Source organism: Patella vulgata, chromosome 3 (assembly GCF_932274485.2).
Source record: "Patella vulgata chromosome 3, xgPatVulg1.2, whole genome shotgun sequence".
Lineage (NCBI taxonomy): Eukaryota > Metazoa > Mollusca > Gastropoda > Patellidae > Patella > Patella vulgata.
The window spans coordinates 50,723,070-50,751,007 of record NC_065881.2 but is presented as its reverse complement, the minus strand read 5'-3'; the positions used below and the strand labels follow the sequence as shown (position 1 = coordinate 50,751,007).

The window sequence follows — 27,938 nt, the reverse complement described above, 5'->3', positions numbered from 1 at the left end:
CTAGTTTGAGATATCAATACTCTTATTATAATCTGTAAGTTTCATTGAAATCGGTTGATAATTGTGGTCTGTAGCCGTGCCACATGAAATGAGACTTGTCATATGTGGCAAATAGTCTCCGTATTGTCTTACCACATGTGGCAAATAGCCCCAGCCCTAAATAATAGTTGGGTCATTTTTAATAAGCTAAATTCTAACAGCCATATGAATTTTTTTGTGACTGTGAGAAAGTATGAAATGGTTTTTTGATTGACTGTTCTATTTATCATTGATACTATAAATAGATTTAAATGTTTCCACGTTTATAGAAGAATTTTATGCCACACATTGTGCTATGTGGGATATTTTGCCCTGACAACGGTACTGCGACCTACTCTTATATCGAATTCCAACTGTCAAAGGATGTTTTATTAGGTGCACGCCAATGTGTACAAGGGGCCTAGGTTTTTCTGCCCATCAAATTGACTATAGATAGCTGTCCTTGTCATGCCCTCCTTCCTGCAGTAATATAGAAACATAACAGCATACCCTGGGATCGATCATCCAGTAACTAGATGCCATTGTACACTTCACAAAGACTAGTGCCTAATTATTGGGAAACGTCATAAATAGAAATTAAAGGTGTGGTTATGGAAAATATTGTTTTGGATGCTGACTTGTAGTCTAGCTCAACTGGGGTAAGGCTATAGTCTGAAAATGATGTAAATCATGGGAAGGAAAACCTTTATAGGCTCTTCATAAATAGGGAAAAAAACATTAATTTATTTGGAAGTGTAATTCATATCCTGCATTAGTAATATAAGTTTGTGTCCCTCTTCAACTTCTCCAAATCGAGCTTCCCATCACCATGAGAATCCCTTTTAAATGGAGGTCATTTTATGTGGACGTATATTGCCGTCGCTCCGTCCGTCCATCGTCCACAATTTCTTGTGAACACTCTACAGACTACATTTATCAACCGATTGTTTTGAAATTGATATATGTTGTTTGCATTAGTGAGATGAAGAAGCCTATTGAATTTCAGCAATTTCTGTTTATTACGTCTAGAGTTATATGGCCCTTGTTTCACTTTATTGTACCTTGTGAATGCTCTAACATCAAAAGTTATCTGCCGATTTGTATGAAATTTGCCTGCGTCATTTAAATTAGTAAAGAGAAGAATCCTATTGAATTTCAGCAATTTCAGTTTATTACTTCTAGAGTTATGGCCCTTGTTTCACTTTGTTAAACCTTTTTAATGCTCATTGATTAAAGTTATCATCCGAAATGTATGAAATTTATATGCAACCATTAAATTTCTGAAACAGAGGTCTATTGAATTTCAGCAATTTCCGTCAATAATTTCTAGAGTTATGACGGTTGTGAACATTTGAATGACAAAAGTGATCATCTGATCTGTATGAAATTTAGATGCATTATTTAAATTAGTAAAACGAAAAAGCCTGTCAAATTTCAACAATTTCTGTAGATTACTTCCAGAGTTGAGACCCTTGTTTCAGTTTGTAGAACCTTGTGAACCCTCAAATGGCAAAAATTATAATCTGATCTGTATGGCACTGTCTTGTAAAGACCCCCAATTACCTACAAAGGAATAAATATGTGACAACCCTTGTCGACCGCTTGGACGATTTAGCTGCTGTGGGCGTATGTACCGTTGCCTGGCAAACCTATCTTCTATTAATTTTTCTTTACTTCAGAAAACTCGATCTCATGATCATAAAATAACAACAAACAACTGATTAAATATGTGAATATTCCTTCTTTATAACAGGAATAAACAGCCCCCCTCCCTCACTGAACAGAGTGTTTACATTAAAAGTAGAAACAACACAGTCAAATTCTACATTATATTGTATACATTCATACCAAAAGTCTTTAGAACAACAAGTTAAAATAAATATTGACTTACTGCAAAACCAAGGTCTTGCTAAATATTATTTTTTTCTGTTTTAATATAAAATTTTGTCACCATTATGACTTTAGCACTTTCTTTGCCAACAGTGAAAAACAATATAATTTAAAATCGATCAACAAAATAAAACTATGTCATAAAATCAGACCTTGCTACCAGTCGAAATATCGCTAATTTAACAGAGATTCATATATTAAATGGAGCCCGATAGACCTTCGAAAAATTTGAGGCAATACACATGTAGATAAAAATTTGCATAAATTGTTGCCTTGATTGAAATGTTTCTAATTATTAGCCGAGAACATTGTTACTTAAGTTATACAAATTATACACTATTTAAACCATAGAACTTACAAAGGTGGCGAGAGTATGTTACGAAAATACATCAGACAAAAAAATGTACATGACAGACGACAAAATTACATTAGCTAACAAACAAATGAACATGTACCATTTTGAAATTTACATGCGATACAGAAGGTACATGAATGATAATACCATTATACAATGGTAACATACAGAAACTAGAGCATTCTCAGAGCAGGGTTTCACCATGCATTTATAATATATATCATTCCAGGGCAATGATTTCATTAATACAACAAATGAGAAAACAAATGAATATAAATGCATATTGATGATGATATATTTGATGAAATTAAAAATTACTAAATGTATATCATAGAAAGTGGTTTATTCTGCTATATATGTGTATATATAGAATATACATTTCAATTTCTGTTGATTAACTTGATTTCATAAAGAAATCTGAAAAAGAATGTTTAAATCTCATGAATTAAACGCTTAGAACAGTTTTGATTGACTTTTTTATAACATATCATCGAAAATAATAATACAATTAATTACATAATGAAAATTTAAAGGATATGAGGTATGGTAACCAATATACAAAATAGTCATTGTTGAATATAGAGATATAACCAGTAGCTAAAATATCCTATGGATATTTACTTGTACCTGTACTGGATACAAGAGAAGATGTGCTTATATCTTGTAGTCAATGTTTACCAGTATTGAAATGAGGTATATTGTTAATATAAAATCTAGTTTAGAGGTATTCAAATATTACACCGAAAAATATAAGAAAATTCTCTACAACTGATATTGTTCTATAATAAATGTTCACATATAAACATCTACACAAATAGCAGTGATGAAAAATTGCACAAATTTTGCTGAAACCTTATTTCAAAGTCATTCATGTGTTCAATTTTCAAATTAATTTTTTTGACAGTGTCCATGTGGTTTTTGATTAAATTTTAATAATAACTAACAAAACATGAAATAAACAAAAAGAACAAACTTAAAAGAATGATAAAAATTTTGGAACAAATTAAATAAATCTTTTCAAGATACTCATTTCTTTCCCCAAAAAATAAAAATGAAACAATAATTAAAATCATGTGTACATAAATACAACAACCAAATGTTAAAAGAACTTAAAATCATAAATAATTTCCACAACAGACCAAAATATGCTAATGATAAAAATAATTAACTAATAATTTATATTTAATATTTTTAACTGTTTAACCTTATCAATAAGGGTATATAATAAGTTAACAAAACATTAATATAATTATCATACACATAACAATGCTATATAATACAATATGAGGTGATAACATCCTGAACGCATCAAGATCTTAGCCTACAAGACCAAGAAAAAAAAATTCCTACAGAAACCCATAATAAAAATAACAAGCCAAACGTGAGGCTGATGTTCCCCACCGCAATCCCAAAATAGATGACACATACTAATTAATTGCACATTCATGGTCTAAGCAGAAAATTTTCATCATCAACTCAAGTCAAGGTTTTAGAGTACCTGGTAGTTTAAGTTTCATCTCTCAAAGCGATCTTGTACCAAAGCATTGACCAATGAAATTGCTTAGTTTTAGTGGAAAATGTTAATCATTGAACTCAGTCAAGACATTCTCAAGTTTAAACACTCTACCTCAATTAAAAGCAGAGTTGTTATGTTCTTCACTTTCACCCAATTAGACCCAAAGTTATCATGTTCTAAAAGAGTCTTAACCAATCAAATTGCTTATCTCTGCTCAGCCTTAGTGGAAAACCTGCATGATCGAACACTGTCAAGGCCTTCACCTAATAAACACCTACACCAAGTTTGAACATTCTACCTCAATTAGAAGGAGAGTTATTGTGTCTCAGAAATTGTTACAGACGATCGGCGACGGACTGACCCATTTTAATAGTTGGTGTAAACCCAAAAAGGATCAAAGGTTTTTTTATACAATTGCTAGAAATCAGTTGAATTTGCAATGAGCTCATAAAGATTTAGACTAATTTCATTTTTGTAAACATCAATGATTAAAGGTTTAAACCATTTTAGAAAAATCATGACACGATTGCAATTTCATTTCTTAATGAAAACATGTATTGGCAAGTTTTAGAGTTAAAACTCAAACAATTTCATAATAAAAAAGAGGTATTTTAACAGTTAGACTTTCTGATAATGATAATAACATCAAAATAATATATACGACGATTAATAATGACCTTAAAGAAAACCAGTAAATGTAAAACATATAAAGAAATGCCCACTACTTCTCACCCCCTGCTCTGATGCTATATAGAGAGTCTACTAGAGAGTAAAATATAAAATGATTGCTCCAATACAACATCTACAGTCAAATACCAACTGAACTTGACGTACCTTAATATAACTACATCACTCTACTTCAACATATCAAGTTCAATGAGTATTTACAACAGCACTGCTATATCATACATATATATAAACTGTACACACACACACGGTACTTATAAAACATAGGCGGGGTGTACTGTTAATTGATGTCGTGGTTTTGTTGCATCTAGCCACCACAACATGACCCGGAATTTAGCATGCCCCATCACCACCCCTAGTTTAATAGTGACTTTAACTCCCTGAGACGATTTCAGGGGTGGTGACCTGAGGTAGATTCGACACTGAGGTAACAATCCCGACGCGAAAAGTCAGGGCGGAAATCAAACAGGCAAAATGTTATCCTGGCATTCAGGTCATTAGTTACTATAAATACTGACAAAATTACGAGAGGAATAGTCGGACATAAAAGAGGATTAATAATAATAATATCAGCTGCCCAGAGTAAGGGACAGACAGTGTTTATACTACATGTATTAAATAAGTCCAGTTATTGATGGCAAACTATACATAAATACAAAACCATTCAGTAACTAGACGTTCATTCATTGATCTCATTCTAATATACTGACTGTAAGTTAATAGAGACAAGGGAAATCCAGCTGCTGCAGATTCTTTTATTTATTACCTGATTTTAAACAGTTTCACCAATGCAGAACTCGAAATAAAACACATTTCCCTTTAATAAACAGAATAAGATACCGGCTGTGGCCACATAAGGGTAATTACCATTAACTGTTTATAAACACGATCATATGCTTGTTTATGACAGTTACCCCTATGAAGTCAAAATCAAAACAAAACTACTTCTTTGTGTTGAGCATAGTTTAGACTATTTCAATACTAGATAATGAATAACATTGCAGAACCTGCAATGGCTAGCCTTTTCCTTGAAAAGAAAGCAAGTTCAGTATATTACAAAATTAACGTGTCTATCATTTTGTACAATACTTGTTTTCACAACTGATTAACTGTCAGCATATAGGCCTATACAAGTTAATTATGTGCAGCACTGTACTTTAATTGTCCGTGAAAAGAACAGAATGAGACCAATGAATAAACAAAAAAATAAATTGAGGTTCGATTGACGTGGAAATTTTTCACCGGGGAAACACCTATATGTAGTGGTGTATGTAAAGTTTTTGGCTGCAAATATTGGGATAAGCTGCCTGTAATATTCACCACGCTAATTTCACCTCAAAGATCATATGGTACACAAACTCCAGTATTACACTGGTAATAAACTAATCTAATAGTTATATTGAAACTGTACAGTTATATAAATGAAAATTGAAGTGGTCCAGTCACTATATATATATAAATACAGTAACTGAGATATAACATAATTGTTGTCTTTTTGTAAGCAAAGGTGTACTACCCTGAGCTCTCTCTTTCTCTCTCACACTCTCTCCAAACACTAAGTCTTTTTATATTTTGAGGTAAACAATATCATTAAAACATTGACTGCCATAGCTTCAACTCCAACCTTTGACTTCACCTCACACCAAATACAAAATGCGATCCTCATTTACTATGTTTCTAGACTGTTATTGTAATAACAACACAAGATACCTCTCAAGCCTCCACAAAACAAAATGTCCTTATTTTGATAGAAATCCGTTGGCTAGCTTCAGTCAGTTATAATATAATCAATGAGGTATTTTGACCACAAAAATTCCTGCTGATTGATCAAAAAGAAAAGTATAAAAGAGTTTGTATAATACCCGCATGTTCAGTTTGTTGTGAATATCCATATTGAAGCACAGCTTCGATCAGCCGTAAGATAATCCGGCTACACCCGCACATGATAATTGAGGTCAGTCGTTTTCATATATTTGTAAAGAAAAAAAAATTATTAAAAATCACACAACAGAGTGAGAGTTTTTAGCTGCAGAAACGGTTCTCCCATCACGGACCGTTGTTTGTATTTGGTGAGGTGCCAAAGAGTTCTCATGGACTCTGGCAGGTATAGAGTTCAGTGTGAGGTCAGGATGGGTGGTATTAGAGCAGCGAGGAGGATCTGGAGGAGGGGGTGGCAGCTCCTTGTTGACCCTAGAAGGTGAGGTAGATGTTGACTGGTGGTATTTGTTCCTGAGTAAAGAGCCATGCTGTTTGTGTTGAGGTGAAATGTTGGGTGTTGGCTGTCCTGTATCAGTAATAACTGCCAGAGTTGCTGCCTCTATTACACATGGATCACCATCAACTAAACTGTTTGGAGAAGCCAGTTGTGGAGTGGCTGTTCCAAAATTCTCCCCTACACTTCCTACACTTCGATCTATATCTTCTAGGGAGCCACTATCTCCTTCCATCACACTACTGCTATTGGCGGCCGATTCACTGCCCTCTCCAGTCACACTGCCATCTGTGGCGGCAAGCATAGCAGCCATCAAACCATGATGTTCCTGCTAATATATAAAATTTTAACATGTTTAACCTAGGTTCTAATTTTAACATTTTATTTTTGTGTAAATCTGAAAAACCATAGTAAGACATGAATATTCTATTGTAGAAATGAATATTCTATAATATGTGTGTGTATTCTATTGTAGAAACATAAATAACATTGTAGAAATAAGAATGTTCTATTATTATTATTTCTTGAAAATAAATAGAACGTCCTGCCAGTAGCACTTGTGGTATTAAAGGTCGCAGTCATCTTCTATATTCATACAGGGCCCTCATACAGGGCAAAAGTCCTCTGTGAGGGCACTGTGTTCATATACCCACATAAAAGTGATTGAACTATGTTAAATAGAAAATGAAAGAGCAGCAAGCTGGCAGATATAAAATGCCTGGGTGACTTTCTTATTCACATCATTAGTATAGAAATCTATCATTGGAAGTAGCGATTTATGGTTCATTTTATATTTTGAAAAATTTGATGAGAAATAGTGGAATTTTATATTTTCTTTTTATAATATTTTTCCATTTTATGAGAAATGACGAAATTTTATGAAAATATAAATTTTTGTATATTGTTGCAATTGTCAACAGGTCTTTTACATACCAAGGTGTAAATGGGGTGATCAAACATGATTTTACTGGTCAATCGGGCAGGCACTAACCTACAAGTGAGACCAAGGCATGATATATATACATTCTTCTGGGACACGTGCCGAGTTTTGAAACCGGTACACTGCCTCTACTGCTAAACTAATGCAATCTCCACTGAAAGTAGTGGACACTTACAGCTGGCTGGTTGATCACTGGATCATGGCTTACAATGTATGTGTTTTATTCTTGTCCACATGTTTGTTTTCTACGTTTCTGCTAGTACTTACTATTATAATACTGCATAGATCGAGCAGAAATGTTTACAAATTTGTTAATTATGAAGGTTTTATCTAAATAACCATGATAAAAATATAACATTTTACAATTCATTCCTATTTTTCAAATTACCAAACAAGGTGTGTAGTATAGAATTAAAAATAAAATATATATATATCACCTCTCTATTGCTGCTGACATCAAGATGACTATTGTTGCTGCTAGGAAACGTGGGTACATGCCCATTGGCTATGTGTCCATTTTGACAATTGAAGCCTCGTGTTCTCACACCATTTGGAGTGACTATCATATTACCTCCACCCTGAAGAAATTAAAATGTTCATGAAGATAGAGCAGTGAGAGACATTTAAGTGAAAGGAATACCACTAAAGATGTGCATGTATGGTATGCTATACCCATAAAAAAATACTTGCAATTCTAAATGAAACCTGATCAGAGGACCACGATATCAAGTGAGAATACTGTTTTCATAATCGTGTAAACACACCAATGATCTATTCTTTCTCAAAAGATAATTGAATTTGACTCCATGGGAATACTGAAAATCACAATTTGGTGGAGCAGACATGGGTTATAGAATGTGGATTTTATTGAGAATGCGTCATGTGTCAAGACGGCTAAAAATCATTTCAGATGCCTTCTGTCTTGCCAGCACATCCAGTCATATCAATGGTGAAATTACAATTCATACAATTAAATGCAGGAATATTTCTCATAGAATGTATTACTTTTATTGTCAACTCAGTAAAAAGATAGTCCCTGTTACAGATTGCAACCACAGAATTAAACAAAACTAAATGTGGCTCAAAAGGATGCATAAGAAAAAGTCACCATTCCAAAGGAGCATATTTTGTACCCTATACCAAGCTGGGAAATGACTTCACCCTTTGCATTTAGAAAGCGAAAATTAGAATTGCAAAGATAGGTTGCCAAGGAACAAAACATAAGCCCACAGCAGCAAATCATTCTAGCAGTCCATAATGGTTGTTGCTTTAGGGTCAGTTGAGCATTTGCAAGATAATGTCATAAAGTAATTATCGTAAATCAATAAAAATTTGACAAACTTCTTCCTTGCAATAACATAAGTAGCTACGGCATCCACAAGAAATTCAAAATGATCTAAAGCTATAAATTTGAAAGTAATTATCTTCAATCTTAGAAAATCAATAGCTTTTATTTGTCTCATGAACATAAGCAATTTTTAAAAATTTTAATCGAGTGACAACCCTTCCCCCTAGAGTGTCCATAAGGAATTAGGGACGAACGGATGGACAAGACTGATAAATTTAGCTAATGGCAACATGCCACACTATTTCAATTCAAAATACTGGAGTTCATTACCAGATGTCAGTTTTTGATTTACCTTTGAGTCTGATTGTTCATTCTCTGGTAGTTTGGTTAACATGGGAGTAAATGCATCTGCATCATGTTGATCCATGGGTATGTGTTCTGAACTTCTGTTGACATGACCGTTACCAGTTCTAGGAAGATGTCCGTTACCATGGTAAGTTGGCGGTGGTAAAGTTAGATGATCCTCGTTATAGAAACATCTGAATAACATTTTAAACCTGTTTCATTAACATTAAAACTGTTTTTAGTATGTCTTCAAGGCAAATAATAAATATATCAAATCTACTGTACATATTTACATCAATTAGACTAAGTTGAATAATGATTTATAGTGTTCATCAGAAAGATATGTATAGTGTTCTATAATTCATAGTGCTCTTTAGCCAGAAATTTAGAACAATAAAACAAAATATGGAGAGCCTGATGGATTGAAATGAGTTATCCAACATGTCCATGACAATAAAGAATGTGACATGAAATCAATAAACGTAATGTGAGAACTTAGGTTAGAATTAATAAATTTCAATCATATTTGGATAACAATATCTTTGGATAAGACTCTTTTCTAATGTGTATGGTCTGAAAGTCTACATTTGTCTTCTAGTCTGGAATAGTGTGTCATGACAAATAAAACTTTATATTGGATTAATCATTTAATTGTATAATGACATAATAATTTGATACTTACTTTCGCCGAAATACAATAACAAGTATACAGATGATTATACATAGAACCCCAATAGTAACTCCAATGATAATTCCAACTTCTTGTCTAGTAAGAAATGATCCTATCATACTAGCATCTACAATTAAATATTAAACACTGTTTTACTATCTTTTTAATCCGATTGAATCCAAACTGGGAGATTATCTACCTTTGATAGTTTGGTTTTGTTGTCTTAAAGATGCATTATGTAAGATTTATATAAAGAGCTGGCTGTTCTTGATATAATTGTTCCAAAAATAGATAATTCAAAATTATTAACTAGAAAATTTCATTCAAATTACTTTATTCTGTGCGACGTTATCAGTCACTGTTTGAAGTTTTGACATAGATTGTTTGTTATCGTAGCAATGTTCTCCATTTTTAAATTAAATCATTAAATGGAGATACCATTCGTTTACACCTGTGCCATCCATTGATCTAGAGAGTTGATTATAGACTTGTCATGTGAATAGATGTCTAAATAATAATTTATATAACATTTGAAGTGAAAAAAAAGGTAGATTAAGCTCTAATATAATGCATCTTTAATTAAATGTTCAATTATCAATTTGAGTTTATTTTTGAATGGATTAAGCCCCCCTCCCCCCACCAAAATTTGATATTTTCTAAAAATACAAATGATGATCAGGAACTTGAACTTACCTTTACAAGTGTCATGATGGCCGTCAACACAACTTCCAGGATAAACTGTTATAACTGGTGATGGGTTACCTTGTCCAGCTTCAGTACATGCACTTAATTTAACATAATACGATGCTGCTGTTAGTTCATCAACTCTAGCTGTTGTAATAACACCTAAAATATACAATACAGAAAATTTTGCACAGACAGGGGCACTACATTTATATCAAACTCCAACTGACAGGGGTTCTTTTATGTGCATCCAATGTGTAGGCCTACATGAGACTTCAATTTTTTTGTCCTATCCGACCGACTATATGTTGTCCCTTGCCAGGTCCTCCGTCTTACACCACTGACAAAGGGGGAACCATGCCAGAAACCTGGATGAACTTTCTCGGTCAACACATCTATCGAACACAGGACCTCCAGGCTAGCGAGCCAACATCTGACTCAATGACTCAACAATACAAAGAAAATCATTAATCTCTCAATAACCAACCCTTTTACTGCCACTTTTTAACTCATAGTTATATACCTACAATGCTATGTTTTATCCTTACAGTTTAGTTTAGGTTCATGCTGTGTGTAATTTATTAAGTTGATAGATGGCAAAGCTGTTTGATTATACGTTTGTCTTCTATTTTACTGATTAAAACTTGTATTTTTCTTTTTAATCATACCTTGAGCAATAACAATATACTACCACACTGCAATATGAGTGTATAAAAGTAAGTGGTTTGAACTAAATTTACAAAAATTGTGTAAGTAATAAGTGAAATGATAACTTAATTCCTACCTTTCTTTGTGACATTATTCCATTTTTTATCTGGTAGTGAATTGTCATGGTTGTAGAAGATAATGTAAGAAGTTATGACACCATTAGGTTCTGATGGTGGATCCCATTTTATCTCAACAATACCAGTCGAGACTATTTCCCATGTTATATTAGTAGGCGCACTGGGTACTGAAAGAACAAATATTCATATTTACAATCAGAAATTAACAAGTGGGCTTCATGGTAAAACTAATAATCAGTTGGTTGATTCATCGTCAGAAAAAAATCCAACAAATAGTCAATATTTGAGGCTTATTTTAAAATAATATGATAAGACCATAAAAACTTCATTCATCAACAAGCGAAGTCTGACTGCGTTTGATTTCTGAGTATATAACTATTTGGGCATTTTATTTTATTTTTTTTTAAATGGCTCGAAATCTGACCGGCTTCCATGCAAGGCAGATAACTCTTATGAACCAAACAAGTTAACCACCTTGGTCACATCAAAATTTCAACATTTACCCTGGAACAAATGCCTATTTGTCACTTTGGAATCATCGTTTATTTACTAGCTACAGAATACACTATGGGACGATTAAATTTAACATATAACATGAAATGAAATGGGGTTTAACTTCTACAGCCCACTCATATATTGAATTCCAACTGCCAATGTGGTTAAATAAAAGTAGATCTCATAGTCTTACAGTAAAAAGAAAAGGGATGAAACTCCTTGAGGTGACTCTGAACCAAGAAACATTACAATATATACGTCATTGGTTACAATTAAATAAATTAAAAATAAAATCGCTGAGTTTTGGCCAAAGTTTTTATCAAGTACATTACTATGTATTTTTAGAAGTCCAGAAGAATTTTTTTTTCTTGGCTTCATTGATAAATCAGTGAATAAATATTGTGTTTATCTTATCCAAGGATAAATGTGGACAAGTGCTTTCTCCAACATTCAGTTTCCTCACATCTGCATTATAAAGATTAGAATTTCCATCTAACCATGCATTTTAAAGATTCAAATAACTGGTGGCAGAAAATGTAGTTAACAACATGAGAAGGTTCATTCGACACAAAGTATCGACCAACAAGATGAAAGCAAATTGACTATTATAGGCTAATACCTACCATCTTGTTTAGTCTGTATACTAACAATTCTGCTAAACATGCTGTCTTGATTGACTATCTTAGTACGTATTTTAAAACTGTAATCAGTGAAAGGCTTCAGATTTGTAATTCTGGCATTATTGGTGACACTTTCCTGGCATTTCAGAGAATTCTCACTGTTGGTAGGATAGTAACACACTTCATACATAGTATCATATTCCCTACGACCTGAACTCCAACTCAACAACACTGTATTAGATGATATTGCCTCAGAATCAACATTGTCTGGTGGTTCTGGAACGCCATTGTCGGAGGTAGAAAATTCCTTAGAAGCAGGAGAAGATGACCCTTGTGCATTTGTTGCCACCATGGTTACCTCATAAGCTGTATTGTTCTCTGGAATAAAAAGGGTATATAGCCTGTCAAAGGATAATCAAAACTTGATGTACAATATTAAATATTCGATCACGTGGATTACCTGTCAATCAGTGAGGCTAATCAAAATAATTACTGCCAACTGACACCCAAACACTTCAATAAGAAGAAAACACGTTGATTTGCAACATATTTTACAATTACAAAAGGATAGGAGACTATTGGGAAATTTTGTTGGCAAAATTAGGAAATTCAACTTATTTTTGGCTCTGGGAAGGATGTTTCATAGACTTGATGCTATGGAAAGACGAGCTTATATTTTTGCCTGATTGCTGCGATTGAAATTCTCCAGCGATATTTTACTGCTGATAATGGATAACGAACAGGCACGCGTAGCGAACCATGTGTTAGTCCTGAAATGACCTAGTTTGTGTGTGTGCTCTCTCTCATATATATCCCCAGAAAATTATTTAACCAAAGCCTCCTACTCACCTAGATTAGAAAGAACATAGGACGATTCGGGTGCCTTGAGAACAACTTTGTCCAGAATTGTTGTGTCAGTTTTTAGATTTCTGAATGTTAGTTCAAAAGACGTATTTTCATCTGAACCTTTCTGTTCCCAAGTAAAGGAAGCACTGGTAGAATTGACAAAAGTAAAGCGAAGTTTTGGTGGTAAAGGGACTGAAAAAAACAAAAACAAGAATGACAAACACTACATTCTGTCTGAAAAATGAGGCATGGGTCGTGTTTGAATTTGAAACATATCCCAAGTTCTTGTTTATCGCTACTGTGTTCTAATAAACATTTTGAAACGAACATTGTTTTAGAATCAAAATGAATTACAATGCAACCAACCACAGAATCTATCCTGTTCTTCCATTACATGCATCAAATGCCCAGTTTGGTATTTAATATTTTAACATGCCTCAATAATCATAAACTATTCTACTTATTAAAACTTACTGTGAGCACCATAATATTCTGGTGTTTGATATTTAACCCAGGGCCAATTTGTGTCTGGTAGATCAGGATAACCTACACTAGTAGCTGCCTTTACGCGCACTTCATAATCAGTGTCTGGTTCTAATCCTGCAAATACATAAAATATATTTATATATTATTGTCAAATATATAGTATAACCTTGTATATTGCTGTAAAATACACTAGTATAAATTTAAATGTTACCAGTATAAACTTATAACTACTGTCAAATATACTAGTATAAACTTATATTACCCTCAGATACAGCAAGCATAAAATTATTGCATTTTGGGACTAACATGGTATATCTTAATTAAAATAATGTTCATGTGCACAAGGGTCTTTAACAGTAATGTTCCAAGAAACCCTTGAGATATAACTGGTAAACTTATTCCTAGCCACTACCAATTTGTATACAGTATGTTGCTTTTTTCAAATTGATTACACATTTCCTTAGTCAGCTCCAGTAACTTAAAGAGTTCTTCTTTATCCAGAAATATTCAAGTTATTTGACATGGTAATTTTAGTTTATAAAAAGAACTGAAATATTGTATTGCTACTAACCTGTGATCAGATATGATTTACGATTTCCATCAATTTCATCATCATACTGAATTAAATCAGAAGTTTTACGAAAATAGATCTTATATTTAGCAATGACACCTCTGGCTTCCTCAGGTTTTAACTCATCCCAAGATACCTCTATATTATTAGCTTGTGTACTATACATAGTTATCTTTGGAGCAACCACAGGTACTGAAATCAAAATACAAATTTTAGTTTTTTTCACAGTAGTTATCGCAAATTGTTGAAAATCAACAGGCCCCTCCACGCATGATGTTAAACAGTGTCTATAAATTTAATCAGGTCGTAACTATAGTGGGCGACAGATGGACCAACGGCTGGGGTGATGAAAATGTGGGCTAACGAAAATCTTTTTTGCCTCATTAACATTTTTATTAAGGTTTAAAGAAAACACTTCCTGTCAACAGGAACAGCCAATCAGTGCATCTTACAATCTGTCTTAATGTTCATTTTTTGTGGTTTACTGACATTTGCAAATGTTTATCTAATAATCAAATTGGGTTGCCAGGCAACAAAACATACGCCCAGAGTAGCTAAATTGTTCGAGCAGTCGACAAGGTTTGTCGTATTCTTTTGTAGGTAATGGGAGCATTTACAAGGGCCATAAATGTAAAAGTTATCTACAGAATAATGCATATAAATTTCATACAGATCGGATGATAACTTTTGTCAAGAGCATTCACAAGGTTCAACAAAGTGAAACAAGAACAATAACTCTTAGAAGAAATTAATGGAAATTAAACAGTGCATATAAATTTCATACAGATCGGATGATAAATTTTGTTGACTGAGAAATCACAAGGTTCAACAAAGTGAAACAAGGGTCATAACTCTAGAAGAAACTAATGGAAACTTGAAATTCAATAGGCTTCTTGGATCTGGGGATCTAAATAATGCATGTAAATTTCATACAGAACAGATGATTACTTTTGTCAATAGAGCATTCCCACGATTCAACAAAGTGAAACATCGGCCATAATTCTAGAAGTTATAAACAGAAATTGCTGCAATTCACAAGGCTTCTTTGGTTTACTAATTTAAATAATGCATGTAAATCTAATACAGATTGGACGATAACTGAAATTCAATAAGCTTTTTCGTATTACTAAATTAAATATAAATGTGAATTTAATACAGATCGGATGATAACTGCTCACAAGGTTCAACAAAGTAAAACAAGGACCATAACTCTGGATGTAATTGATGGAAATTGAATAGGATTCTTCACCTTACTGATGTAAACAATATATATAAATTTCAAACTGATCAGATAATAAATGTAGCCTGTAGAGTGTCACAATAAATTATAGAGAATTAATGGACCAACGTATGGATGAAGGCGTTGGCAATATACGATCACATTTCCATGTGAGTGTATAAAAAAAATATCTTTCTCAGTTACTATGTTCACAGTTCATTAATAAAGTTGATATTTACTATACCCTGTATCTTATCCCTCTAGGTTTGTATGTCAAACAAACCCCCAAAACAAACTGGAATGAATAAATGTAACCTTGCACTTCTATACACATAACTGTTTATACCACCCAATCGATCATTGAAAAATATTTATAGTCTAAAAATAAGCAACGGTCAAAGTCCCATAAAAACTTGAATTAAATGTTGTCTCATACAATTACACTACTTGACAAGCGGAACTATAATAATTTGAACCAAAAAATGTCTGCATAAAAAATTAACAGATATTGATCACATTGAAGTTTTATTGTGGTGACAATAAAAATATGATTTAAAAAAAATCCTGCAAAAAATACTCTGATGACATTGTTTTGTGTGCCTAAAGATGTCAAACTACAATGTTTGAGTGTTATGAAATAATGAAATTTCTAAATGTATTTAATTTTCTACCGATGTATAGTACTCACCATCTTCTTTTGTAAGAATTGTAACACTCTTTGAAGCTGGACTAACACCCATCTTATTGACACTCTTGACAAATAATGTATAGTTTGTGTGAGCATCGAGTTCTTTTACTCTACATTCTGGTATTTGAACAAATGTAGTATCAAGTTGTCCTAATGCTGTAATGGAATATATAAAGCAATGCAAGAGAAATGGTTTAACATCTTAATCATATTTTACTTCGGTCCTTTTTTGGAATAAAATATGGTAATGTTTATTTTTATTGTGAGGGTGAGAAATTAGCTGAGACAGCCGCATTTTAACCAACTACCAATATACGATTTAATGACTAGTCATAGTTTCCTTATCAAACCTTCTCTGACAAGTGAGAATCAGGACATGAAAAATCCAGAATGTTCTCCTGGCCAACATTGATGCCACCGTGAATTGTATATATTAGAGGTAATAGCGGCTGCCAGGCAGGATTTGCCCACATTTTGCAAGAGATGGATAGAGAACAAGCTAAAAACAAAAACGATTTTTTGTACAATCAGGGGCCATAATCAAGAAAGTTATGGTCTAAAATACGCAAATATCAAAAGGGACAGAGATTTTTGGAATATAAAGATATGTTTTAAGTTTCATCAAAATTGGATAAAAATTGTGACCTCTAGAGGGTCCATAACCTTTGTATTACATATTTATACACAATTTGCATACAAAGAGCAGCCATTTTGTCGGGCAGTTTCATTTCTATTTTCCCGAAATTTGAATTAAACCTTCATTATGGTGGAATAGTGATGTATCTAAACATTTTTTTTAAAATCAGAAATGGAATACCAAGAAGAGATTATAAAATTATCATAGTAATCACCGATAATTGATTGAAGGCTGGATTATCCAATGTTAATGACTGGACCGCTGATTGATGTCGTAATTCGGAATATTCAGAATATGGACTACCCAAACTTTTTTGGGTTAAGTAATAAGGAAATAAATCGGGACATGAAAATGATGACAGATTTCACAGAATGCCATAGTATTCAGATGTTGAAAGTGACAGAGTCCACGGTATATATAGAATAACATACCTTTCGAGTACAAAACCATGTAAGTAAGAAGTTGACTATCTGTTGGAGACCATTTCAACAGTATTTCTGAACTCGAGACAGCAGAGCCATTGACATCATTAGGCGGTTCAGGAGCACCATCTGTTTTAAATATTTCCAGGTAAGCTGTGGACATATTTTGTCCTACACTGTTTTCTCCTACACACTGATAATAACCTGAGTGAGTTGGATCAGCAGATAAAACCACCAACTTGTCTGATCTTACCTAACAATAAGACAATAAAATACATTCATTAAAGCGAGAATTTCATATTTTCTAAGAAAGTCAAAACATAATTATTTCTATGTCTTTTGCTCAATAGGTTGTCAACTCACTATTATACGATCATAGGTATCATTATCACACTTATAAAATCATTCACACCGAAAATAACACAATCATATTTTCTAAGAAAGTAAAAACATAATTATTTCTATGTCTTTTGCTCAATAGGTTGTCAACTCACTATTATACGATCATAGGTATCATTATCACACTTATAAAATCATTCACACCGGCAATAACACAATCACCTCTCTTGTTTTTCTATTCGCCCATGGAATAGCTATCTTCAAACATTCGAATTTGAAGTTGAAAATGATATTTTTGCCAATTTCTCAACTGGCAATAGTGAATTATAGGATTAATAGGATTATTCTTTAACAAGGTAGGACTGTTCATAGATACCATCTATTTTAAGGCTTTATTTTAATACATTTTAAAAATATACCTTAAAAATATGAAATTCTCGCTTTAATACTGTACACTACAAATACTATAATTTTTTTATTCTTGATATAGCAAAGGTGCCAATTTTAGGCATACATATTTTTGCCAATTCAGACTGAAATGTAATTCAGGTGAAAAATCTTGCAATTTAATTAATTGCTGTAAGACTACCTAATTTATAGACAAGGCTTTTACATTAACATTTAGCAGCAGGTTCAACCGCAATTACAGATCCCTCATTCCTCTAGTGCCTCAAACCGCCCTAGACATCTATTTATAGACGGGCCAAATCCAAAATTGTAGAAGTTCAAAATGGCTGCCAGAATGGCAGATTTTAAATTAATTGTTATTTTTTCCTTTTGAATACGACTTATGATATATCATATTACAATACAAAGTGGTAACAAGCCTTACAATACAAAGTGGTAACAAACCTTACAATACAAAGTGGTAACAAGCCTTACAATACAAAGTGGTAACAAGTCTTACAATACAAAGTGGTAACAAGTCTTACAATACAAAGTGGTAATAAGTCTTACAATACAAAGTGGTAATTGAGGCGAAATGTTAAGCAAATAACAAATTTGACCAAATCAATTTTAAGAAATTTATTTTTCACATGGTACTGGCCATTTTGTCAAAATGGCTGCCAAATTTGGTATTAAAATGGCATATAACCAGTCTCTATCTTGTAAGACATCACTATTACTATGTCTTTTATATGGTTTTCGAAATTTAAAATGGCTGCCAAAATGGTGGATTTTAAATTAATCGTTATTTTTCTCTTTTTGATACGACTTGTAACATGTCTTTCACATGGCTTTAGATCTCATTTGGTTGAATTCTGATAGCAAAAAATTAATTTCGAAATGTCGGATTTTTGATTGTCATTTTCTTCCATTGGATATGGCTTGTATTACATCTTTTTCGCTGGGGATAAAAGTTGTTTCAATATATCTAGTTAAGAATTTGTGCTCTAATATTGGATCAGAAAGGGTTATGCGATCTGTGTTTACAGCTATTGTGGTATCAATTATAGAGATGGACTGTAAAGGGGTATGGTAGTTTTAAAGGTCTCTAAACAAGTTAATGTTTATGCTTTTTCAAAAGAAATTTCGAACCTATTTGGAGATAACCCTGTCATTCCCCTCATGGTGCAAAGATCAGCCCATCATTGATATTGTCTTGTGTTCAGTATTACCATGGCAATTGCAAGAACTTGTTGTGAAATGAATAACAGCCAGAAATGAACCTGTGTTTACTATCGGTCTAGATGATATCAAGGTGTACCGGTGTGGTTCTCTCCTTGTCACAAATTCTTTTTTGAAAAACTGACTGTAAATGATGTTTTCTATAGTATGTGTTGAGGTTTCTAGCTTATGCACAAATTTGATGTGCAACAATCTCAAATTAATTTTTGAGCCCAACATTGAATTCAATAACCCTGAAAACGTTATTTTACAAGCAATGTCAAACAGAACAAAAATCACAATTTTGATTCTATTTTGATTACATCATCTTGGCTAGGTTATTAGGTAGAAACATAACTCAGCAATCTCAAAACCCTTACATAAGACATATTACAAGAAATATCAAACGGAAACAAATGACGATTAAATAAAATTCGGCTATTTTGGATTTTATTTTGAATTTCTGTCGTCATGGATTCTCGAAATTGATTTTTGAGATCAGAATTTAACCCAGCAACATCCCCATCCACATAAATGACATGCCACAAGTCATATCCATCAGGAAAAAATGATGATTAACTTGAAATATGCCATTTTTTTAGGCCATTTTGAATTGTTGCCATGCTGGATTTTCGAAATTTATCTTTAAATTCAGAGACATAGAAAACAATACAATGCTACAGAATTTCTTCATTCAAAATACTTCCTCAGCTTTGACATTTTATCTTTGAAATTAAAGAATCATTACCATGACTGATTCAATACAGTAAGTTCAGATTCCACCCACACCAGTCTTGCGGAAATCTATATATTATCTTACTGGTCAAATTCAATTAATTCACTTACATCTAGTCTTTCATTTGTTTTATCAACTGGCTGTCCATTTAAAAACCATTTGATGTCTGGTTTAGGAACTCCGCTAATAACACAATCAAATATTACATTTCTTGCTACAGGCCACTTCTGGGATTTGAGAGCAGTAACTACCTTAGGTGGACCTAACAAAAGAAATTTAATGAGAATTAAAACTGTACATGAGATAGGGTATATATAAAAAATTTTTATGGCATTTCCAGCAAAAATTTAAATAGTAAATGTATTTTTTATATATCATTTGAAAATGGGTGGTAGACAGGAAGAATAAAGGCAATCAATTCTAATTACATATATTATCTTATTGTTCTAGGCTTGGAGGGTTTTTACACAGAAATTATTCAATACTTACTTAACACAGTGAGAACAGCTTCAGAGTGTACATTAGGATAAGCTGTAGAATTTGATGTACAGATATAAATGCCTTCATCAGTTGCTTTTAACTTATCAAACTTGAGATTGGTAGAACCATATCTGACTCCAGATACTGACAGTTTATCTGAAACACAAAACGGCAATAATTTTAAAACACTTTAAGTTGATCTATAACATTGGTTTAAAGGGAAGCATGCCAGTATGTCAAATATGTGGTCAATGAGTATAATCAAAATGTTCTCTTACTAAACTACATTATTAGTTTAAATTAAAAGGTTTTTCTGTGTGAAATGATATATGCATGGACCATTTGGTTTGGTAGCTCTTTTGTATTTTACGCCATTACTGCACTTCAAGGTATTAGTATAATATCTTGAAAAATAAAAGTTAAAATACATAACTATAAATCTTACAATCCATAGTAACACAAAAGGTTTATAGATTGACACGAGAATTCCAAACAAGTTTTGTACATAGATGATTAAGGTTAATCTTACCTTTACGTGTCCAAATAACACCTGGTAAAGGTTTGCCTCCAATCAGACATTCCAATACAGTCGATTCACCAATAATACCCGTATTATTTTGAGGTGGAGCAAGCATCCTCGGACCCTGCCTATCTTTACCTTTAAAAAAATAATAAATCAATAATATAATTAAGAGGGCTACAAAAAATTGATGTATGCCAAGATATCACTGAGACATGTTCATGTTTAGAGTTAGTCAGGCTTGATTTTCAATAGCTGAAAATAGTATCAATTTTGTCCCTGTTGATATATTACATAAAATTCTTTAAAAAATATGTAGATGCTATTGAAAATGTATGTTATGTGTAGGTAGAGCAAATTACAAATCTTAACAGGACATTGGGTAAGATTAGTGAAACAACTGACAGTTCTCGTTATAATAGTTAAAAAAATATATTTCATAAAAACAAACAAAAATGCTGCAAATTTCAATCAAATTACTCCGCTCTAAACCGGGATATTAGTGATTCAATTTTAGCCTAGTCTTGGTCGTCTTTACTAATGTTGGTATAATAAAAAAAGTCTTGATTAACAATTTTTACGTTAAATTATCTAACATTTTGATAACATTTCAGGTCCAAAGAAAGACCTGCTATAGGCAGATTTAGCTCTTGCATAATGCATGTTTAATATTGACAAACTTGAATCAAAACAATGTTTTTGAACCAGATATCTATATTCCTTCAGCATACATATACTGTTATCGACCTACATGTACATGTATAATCTACATCACTGACAGGCCTTACAGATGTTAAAAAATACACACCATTTTTCTATTATCATTCCACATCTACAAGTAGCTGACCTTTACTACACGAGGCCACAATATGGAAATAATAAACCATATTTTGGTCACTCTATTTGTTTACATATACATAGTAGGATGTTAATATAAGTAATTTTTGACAACTGTGTGTCAAAGGTGAGGCAAAAAACCAAACATACACAAATAATATTTAGTTTTATTGTGTGAAAAGGGGTGTTATGCAAGGTTGAAAAAATTGCATGGAAGTCAATTACCACATGGTTTATATCAACATAAAAATAACAGTAGCTGAATAACCTACTTATCCCTTAGTTTTTTTTATCTTATTTACAAAGAGTTCTAAAAAATAGTACATGTTTGTAGCTCTATGAATGTGATCTTACCCTATCATATGGTTTATGTATTTATTAATAAAGTAGTTAATCTAACCCTATTTTATGGTTTAGATATTTACATGTATTTTTACCAAGAGTTATAAGTGGAAGTAGTTAATAACCTAACCCTATTATATGGTTTAGGCATTTATTTTTACAAAGAGTTATTAAAGGGATGTTAGATTAGATAAAGAGCTGACAGTTCTCGCTATAATAGTTAAACAAGCGGCTGCCAGGCAGGATACACCCACATTTTGCAAGAGATGGATAGAGAACAAGTTAAAAACAAACACGATTTTTTGTACAATCACGGGCAATAGTCCAGAAAGTTATTGTCTGAAATGTGCAAATATCAAAACGGACTGAGATCTTCGGAATGTAAAGATATGTTTTAAGTTTCATCAAAATCAGATATTATAAAATCGGAAAAAAATTGTGACCTCTAGAGAATCAGCAAGCTAAAAATGTGATTTTTCGAAAAATCAGGGGCCATAATCCAGGAAGTTAAGTTCGGGTATCCATGATTATCAAAAGGAACCAAGATCTTAGTGTGTAATGGTGATATATTCACACGTTTGTTTTTTTAAATCGGATAAAAATTGTGACCTCTACGGGGACCACAAGCTAAAACATGATTTTTTGTTTAATCAAGGGCAATGATTCAGGAAGTTACAATCCGATATGCGCGAATATCAAAAGGAACCAATATCCTTGCGTTATAAACATGGATTTCAAGTGTCATCGAAATCGGATCAAAATTGTGACCTCTAGAGGGTCCACAACCTTGATTTACCAGATGTTTATACTATTTGACTATGAAGGGCAGCAATTTTCTCCGGCAGTTTTGGCCCGATTTTCTAGGAATTCGATTTCTACAAAACTCATGGTGTAATGGTAATATATTCGAACGGTTATTTAAATTGGATAATACTTATGATCTCTGGAGGGATCACAAGCTAAAAACGTGATTTTTCGTACAATGAGAGGCCATGATTCAGGAGGTTACAATCCGATATGCGCTAATATCAAAAGGAACCGAGATCTTTGGGTTATAAACTTGCATTTCAAGTTTCATCAAAATCGGATCAAAATTGTGGCCTCTAGAGGGTCCACAACCTTGATATACCAGATGTTTAAACTATTTGCGTACGTAGGCATCCATTTGGTCTGGCAGTTTGGTCCGATTTTCATGAAATTCAAACTCAGACAAATTACGGTGTAACGGTGACATATTCGAACGTTTTTTTAATTCGGATAATAATTGTGACCTATTGAGGGAACACAAGCTAAAAACGGAACCAAGATATTTGGGTTATAAACATACATATCAAGTTTCATCAAAATCAGATGAAAATTGTGACCACAACCCGGATACATTATATTTTGACACTATTTGCGAACGAGGGGCGGCCATTTTGTCCTTCAGTTTCAGTCCGATTTTTACAAAATTCAAACTCAACCATCCTTAGGGTGTAACGGTGATATATTTAAACGTTTTTTTAAATGGGATAAAAAGTGTGATCTCTATAGGGTCCACAAGCTAAAAACGCGATTTTTCGTACAGTCAGGGGCCATAATTCAGTAAGTTATGGTCCGATATGTGCAAATATCGAAAGGAACCGAGATCTGTGGGTTATAAACATATATTTCAAGTTTAAACAAAATCGAATAAAAATTGCGACCTCTACAGTGTTCACAAGTTAAAAACTTAATTTTTGTACAATCAGGGGCCATAATCCACGAAATTACAGTCCGATACATGCCAATATCAAAAGGGACCGAGATCTTGGGGAGATAAACCTATATTTCAAGTTTCATTGAAATCGGATAAAAACTGTGACCTGTAGAGTGTTCACAAACAATTGTGGATGGACGGACGGACGGACGGACAGGTGCACCGACAATTTAAGTTCACATGAAAATGTGGGCGTATAAAAATAGATAATGAAAGCAGAATATGCCGAAAATTTCAGTCAAACTGGATCACTCTGAACAAGATATTAGCGAATGACTTGCAATAGGCAGATTTACATTACATGTAGCTCTTGCGAACGTGGTTTATAACCTAACCCTATCAGATGGTTTAGCTATTCATTTTTCCAAAGAATTATTAATGAAAGTATCTAGATAACCTAACTCTATCATCAGTGCTTCATGCTTGAAAAGCTGAAAATCGCTCCCACAAAACAGTAACTTAAAACAGAGGAGTACCGGTAATCTATTATTTAGAAGAGCTATTTATGTATTTCATACTTTGAGCATAGATGGGGCCATTTAGTGACCATTAATAATAGGGCCATGTAGAGGTGCGAAATTGTGTTTGATATTCAATTTTAAAAAGATATTTTCGGATCTGAATGAATTCTACACATTTCTCAACAGCGGGATTATTGGCCTTTATATTTTAAATTTAAAGCATAAATGACAGGTTAGTTACCAAAGTGACTTTTCGACGCCTGCCTGATTAAACTCTATATTTATTTATCTATGTAAATCTTTTTTAAAAAAATAAAAAATAAAAAAAATAACACACACAAATGATCATGTTTCCAGCACCAAGAATTGAATTCAGTGGTATTTTTCTGCGGGCCAGAAACAAAATTCCCATTGGACAATATTCGAGGATTCGTTTACATGGGTTTTATTTGCAAATCAGGGGTTCATTTTTTTGACAAATCAGTAAAATATGACAAGAGTGATTTTATCCTAGGAGAACTCTTCTATTTTAACGTTTGCACGAGCAGAAAAGAGCAAAGATAGGTTGCCAGGCAACGAAACATACGCCCACAGCAACTAAATCGTCCGGGCAGTCAACAAGGGTTGTCGCATATTTTTACTTTTTTCGGTAATGAAACATTTATAATACACTAAAATCTGTATCAGAGCAACAACTCACGAAAGCTATTAGAATTTGTTTGGTTTTTATAAAGTTCTGCCCCATGCTAACGTTTTGTATGCAAAGCTTTTAATATCATGGATTTAACTGTTCAAGTCATAAAAATTCATTGAAAATCAATATACTTGTTCGTCTCAAGATCTTAAACTCTGTGTATCAATCTGAAGTCAATCGGATTATGACTTTAGCCTTTAGAGCATCACAAGATTTTGCAAAGTGATCAAGGGCCATAACTTTGGCAGTAATTATGGGAAATCGTTGAAAATCAATAGGAATCTTCGTCTCATGACCTCAAACACTGTGTATAAATTTAAACTCAATCGGATATTAACTTTAGCCTCTAGAGCATCCACAAGATTTTTTGAAGTGATCAAGGGCCATAACTCTGGCAGTAATTATCGGAAATCGCTGAAAATCAATAGGCTTCTTTGTCTCATGACCTTAAACACTGTGTATAAATTGAAAGTCAATCGGATATTAACTTTGGCCTCTAGAGCGTCCACAAGATTTTTCAAAGTGATCAAGGGCCATAAATCTGGCAGCAAATATTGGAAATCGCTGAAAATCAATAGGCTTCTTCGTCTCATGACCTTAAACACTGTGTATAAATTTAAAGTCAATCGAATATTAACTTTCGCTTCTAGAGCATCCACAAGATTTTTTGAAGTGATCAAGGGCCATAACTCTGGCAGTAATTATCAGAAATCGCTGAAAACCAATAGGCTTCATCATCTTATGACCTTAAACACTGTGTATAAATTCAATGTCAATCGGATGTTAACTTTAGCCTCTAGAGCATCCACAAGATTTTTTGAAGTGATCAAGGGCCATAACTCTGGCAGTAATTATTGGAAATCGTTGAAAATCAATAGGTTTCTTCGTCTCACGACCTTAAACATTGTGTATAAATTTAAAGTCAATCGGATATTAACTTTGGCTTTTAGAGCCTCCACAAGATTTTTTGAAGTGATCAAGGGCCATAACTCTGGCAGTAATTATCGGAAATCGCTGAAAATCATTAGGCTTCTTCGTCTCATGACCTTAAACACTGTGTATAAATTTAAAGTCAATCGGATATTAACTTTGGCCTTTAGAGCGTCCACAAGATTTTTTGAAGTGATCAAGGGCCATAACTCTGGCAGTAATTATCGGAAATCGTTGAAAATCAATAGGCTTCTTCGTCTCATGACCTCAAACACTGTGTATAAATTTAAGGTCAATTCGATATTAACTTTGGCCTCTAGAGCATCCACAAGATTTTTCAAAGTGATCAAGGGCCATAACTCTGGCAGTAATTATCGGAAATCGCTGAAAATCAATAGGCTTCTTCGTTTCAAGACCTTAAACACTGTGTATAAATTTAAAGTCAATCAGATATTAACTTTAGCCTCTAGAGTGCTCACAAGCAATTGTGGACGCCGGACGGACGGACGGGGGCGACGACAATATACGACCACATTTCAATGTGGGCGTATAAAAACGATCTCTCTCTTCAAATGTGAAGCACTGCATCATACGGTTTAGCTACCGGTATTCATTTTATACAAAGAATTATTAATGAAGGTGGTTAATTAATGAAAGAAGTTAATCTGACCCCATCATATGGTTTAGGTATTTATTTTTACTAAGATGTCTAAATTAAAAGGAGTTAGATAACACAACTCTAGCATATGGTTTAGCTATTCATTTTTACAAAGATTTATGAAAAGTTCATGAATTGGTAGATAAATCACATAACCCAGTCATATGATTTAGGTATCTTCATCAAAGAGATGTTAATAAAAAAAAAGTTATTATACATACACACACATTTACATATTATATTCATACAAAAGCCAACAATGTCAAATTGCAACCCAATATCTAATTCTGTATCTGAAGTTTTTCGTTATCAGCTGTTGTCATAAATAGAGTACATTCGAGTCTCAATGAAGTAAATTTTAATAAAAGATTTCCGATTCATATAAGTCACATTATATTACACCATTTACATTGGTTTCTTTGTAGTCCATTCTAGGTTTTGGCATGCACTGTCAAATGTATTATTACAGGTTATACATGCCATTTAGAAAAAATGAAATGGGGTTTAATGTCCCACATGCAATTTTCTGCACCGACTGGGCTAATGAAGACAGGCATATGCCATACATAGAGGATATTTGTCGTTTTAGAGTGAATAACATATTTTATTAGAGTTGAAATAAAATATGTTATTCACGACAAAACGGCAAATGTTCTATTTATTTTATGATTTTACAATCATTTTAGGTAAAAACAACATGGACTACTTTAGCCAGTGGAATAACACTTTTATTTCACTGATATAACGCAGTATTCCACTACTGATCATAAAATAAAGTGTGCTACACTTACATGTATGAGAGAAAATTAGACCTACTCATATTCAAATTCCAATGTATTCATGCCCCCTGTATACTAATATGTGGGGGACTAAATATGCAATACATGTATATTTCGGCACCTCTAACATGTAAACAATATTTTCAACACTGCTAATTTTATTACCACATACATGTACCTGTAGGTATTTACATAATTTTTCAAAACACACCATATTTTATTTTAATGTATATTTTAAGTCACAAGAAAGCACTCACTGTCAATTTCAGATGTTTAATAATAGGGCCTATTTAATAGTCTATGAAAAGTATTCATTTTAAATAAATGAAATGAGGTTTAACGTCCTACTGTTCTGCTCTGACTGGGCTAATGAAGACAGACCTTTTAAATAAATATCACCTGAATAACAAATTGTTCAACTTCTGGGATGAAATGGGCTTCA

General features: G+C 33.0%; 1 protein-coding gene across 4 annotated transcripts in view; it reads right to left on the bottom strand.

Moving 5' to 3' along the window:
- Positions 1-1,739: 1,739 nt before the first annotated feature.
- LOC126815550 (protogenin B) overlaps positions 1,740-27,938 on the bottom strand; it is a 50,583-nt gene continuing 24,384 nt past the window's right edge. Inside the window, exons 5-19 of one of the 4 annotated variants that reach the window (XM_050541245.2) lie at positions 21,067-21,195; positions 20,547-20,693; positions 20,168-20,319; positions 17,384-17,627; positions 16,316-16,471; positions 14,409-14,600; positions 13,826-13,951; positions 13,355-13,543; positions 12,509-12,883; positions 11,390-11,557; positions 10,615-10,767; positions 9,934-10,048; positions 9,259-9,463; positions 8,056-8,196; positions 1,740-7,009 (exon numbers count right to left, since the gene is read on the bottom strand). In XM_050541245.2, coding sequence (XP_050397202.2) covers positions 6,467-7,009; positions 8,056-8,196; positions 9,259-9,463; positions 9,934-10,048; positions 10,615-10,767; positions 11,390-11,557; positions 12,509-12,883; positions 13,355-13,543; positions 13,826-13,951; positions 14,409-14,600; positions 16,316-16,471; positions 17,384-17,627; positions 20,168-20,319; positions 20,547-20,693; positions 21,067-21,195 — 3,035 coding nt within the window. In that variant the 3' untranslated portion in view covers positions 1,740-6,466. Of the gene's footprint in view, positions 7,010-8,055; positions 8,197-9,258; positions 9,464-9,933; positions 10,049-10,614; positions 11,265-11,389; positions 11,558-12,508; positions 12,884-13,354; positions 13,544-13,825; positions 13,952-14,408; positions 14,601-16,315; positions 16,472-17,383; positions 17,628-20,167; positions 20,320-20,546; positions 20,694-21,066; positions 21,196-27,938 lie in introns of those variants that run through there. The other 3 variants (XM_050541246.2, XM_050541247.2, XM_056099585.1) reach the window with 3 other exon arrangements.